A 392-nucleotide genomic window follows, 5' to 3' on the forward strand; every position below is an offset into this window, starting at 1 on the left:
ACGCACGTGTGCGTGGATACATAAATATGTTTGTTTAGTCACTGTACATGCAAAGATAGCGTAGTGATTTTTTAAAGGAGAAATGGAAGTAAGTTTATGTTAACTGTCTCTACAGGGACTATTCTGGGAGTTGGCAACAGTCTCGCATTCATGGTCTCTATGTGCGTGCCCGTCATTGTTGGTGCCATGACACCTGACCAGGTAAGCTCCTTCAGGTTTACTTAATTACGCGGGAATCTGACTTTTAACATTTCCAGCTTACTGATAAGGGGATCTGTTCACGTAATGCCGGTTTATTAGTGTCATTTCGTCTGTAGAGATAAGAGATTGTAGCATTTTGGTAATGTTGGCAGTAGTTAAGGCATTGGTAATTTATGTCGGTGTTTGTAAAT

The 392-nt window shown here is 40.6% G+C and overlaps 1 protein-coding gene across 1 annotated transcript in view; it reads left to right on the forward strand.

Moving 5' to 3' along the window:
* The window catches only part of LOC119593131 (sialin-like), a gene marked incomplete at its 5' end in the record, with an annotated part of 14,753 nt that overhangs the window by 13,677 nt on the left and 684 nt on the right, over positions 1–392 (forward strand). The window contains 1 exon segment of the mRNA XM_037942096.1: positions 116–201. Coding sequence (XP_037798024.1) covers positions 116–201 — 86 coding nt within the window.

This window comes from Penaeus monodon, chromosome 31, assembly GCF_015228065.2.
Source record: "Penaeus monodon isolate SGIC_2016 chromosome 31, NSTDA_Pmon_1, whole genome shotgun sequence".
Classification (NCBI taxonomy): Eukaryota; Metazoa; Arthropoda; class Malacostraca; order Decapoda; family Penaeidae; genus Penaeus; species Penaeus monodon.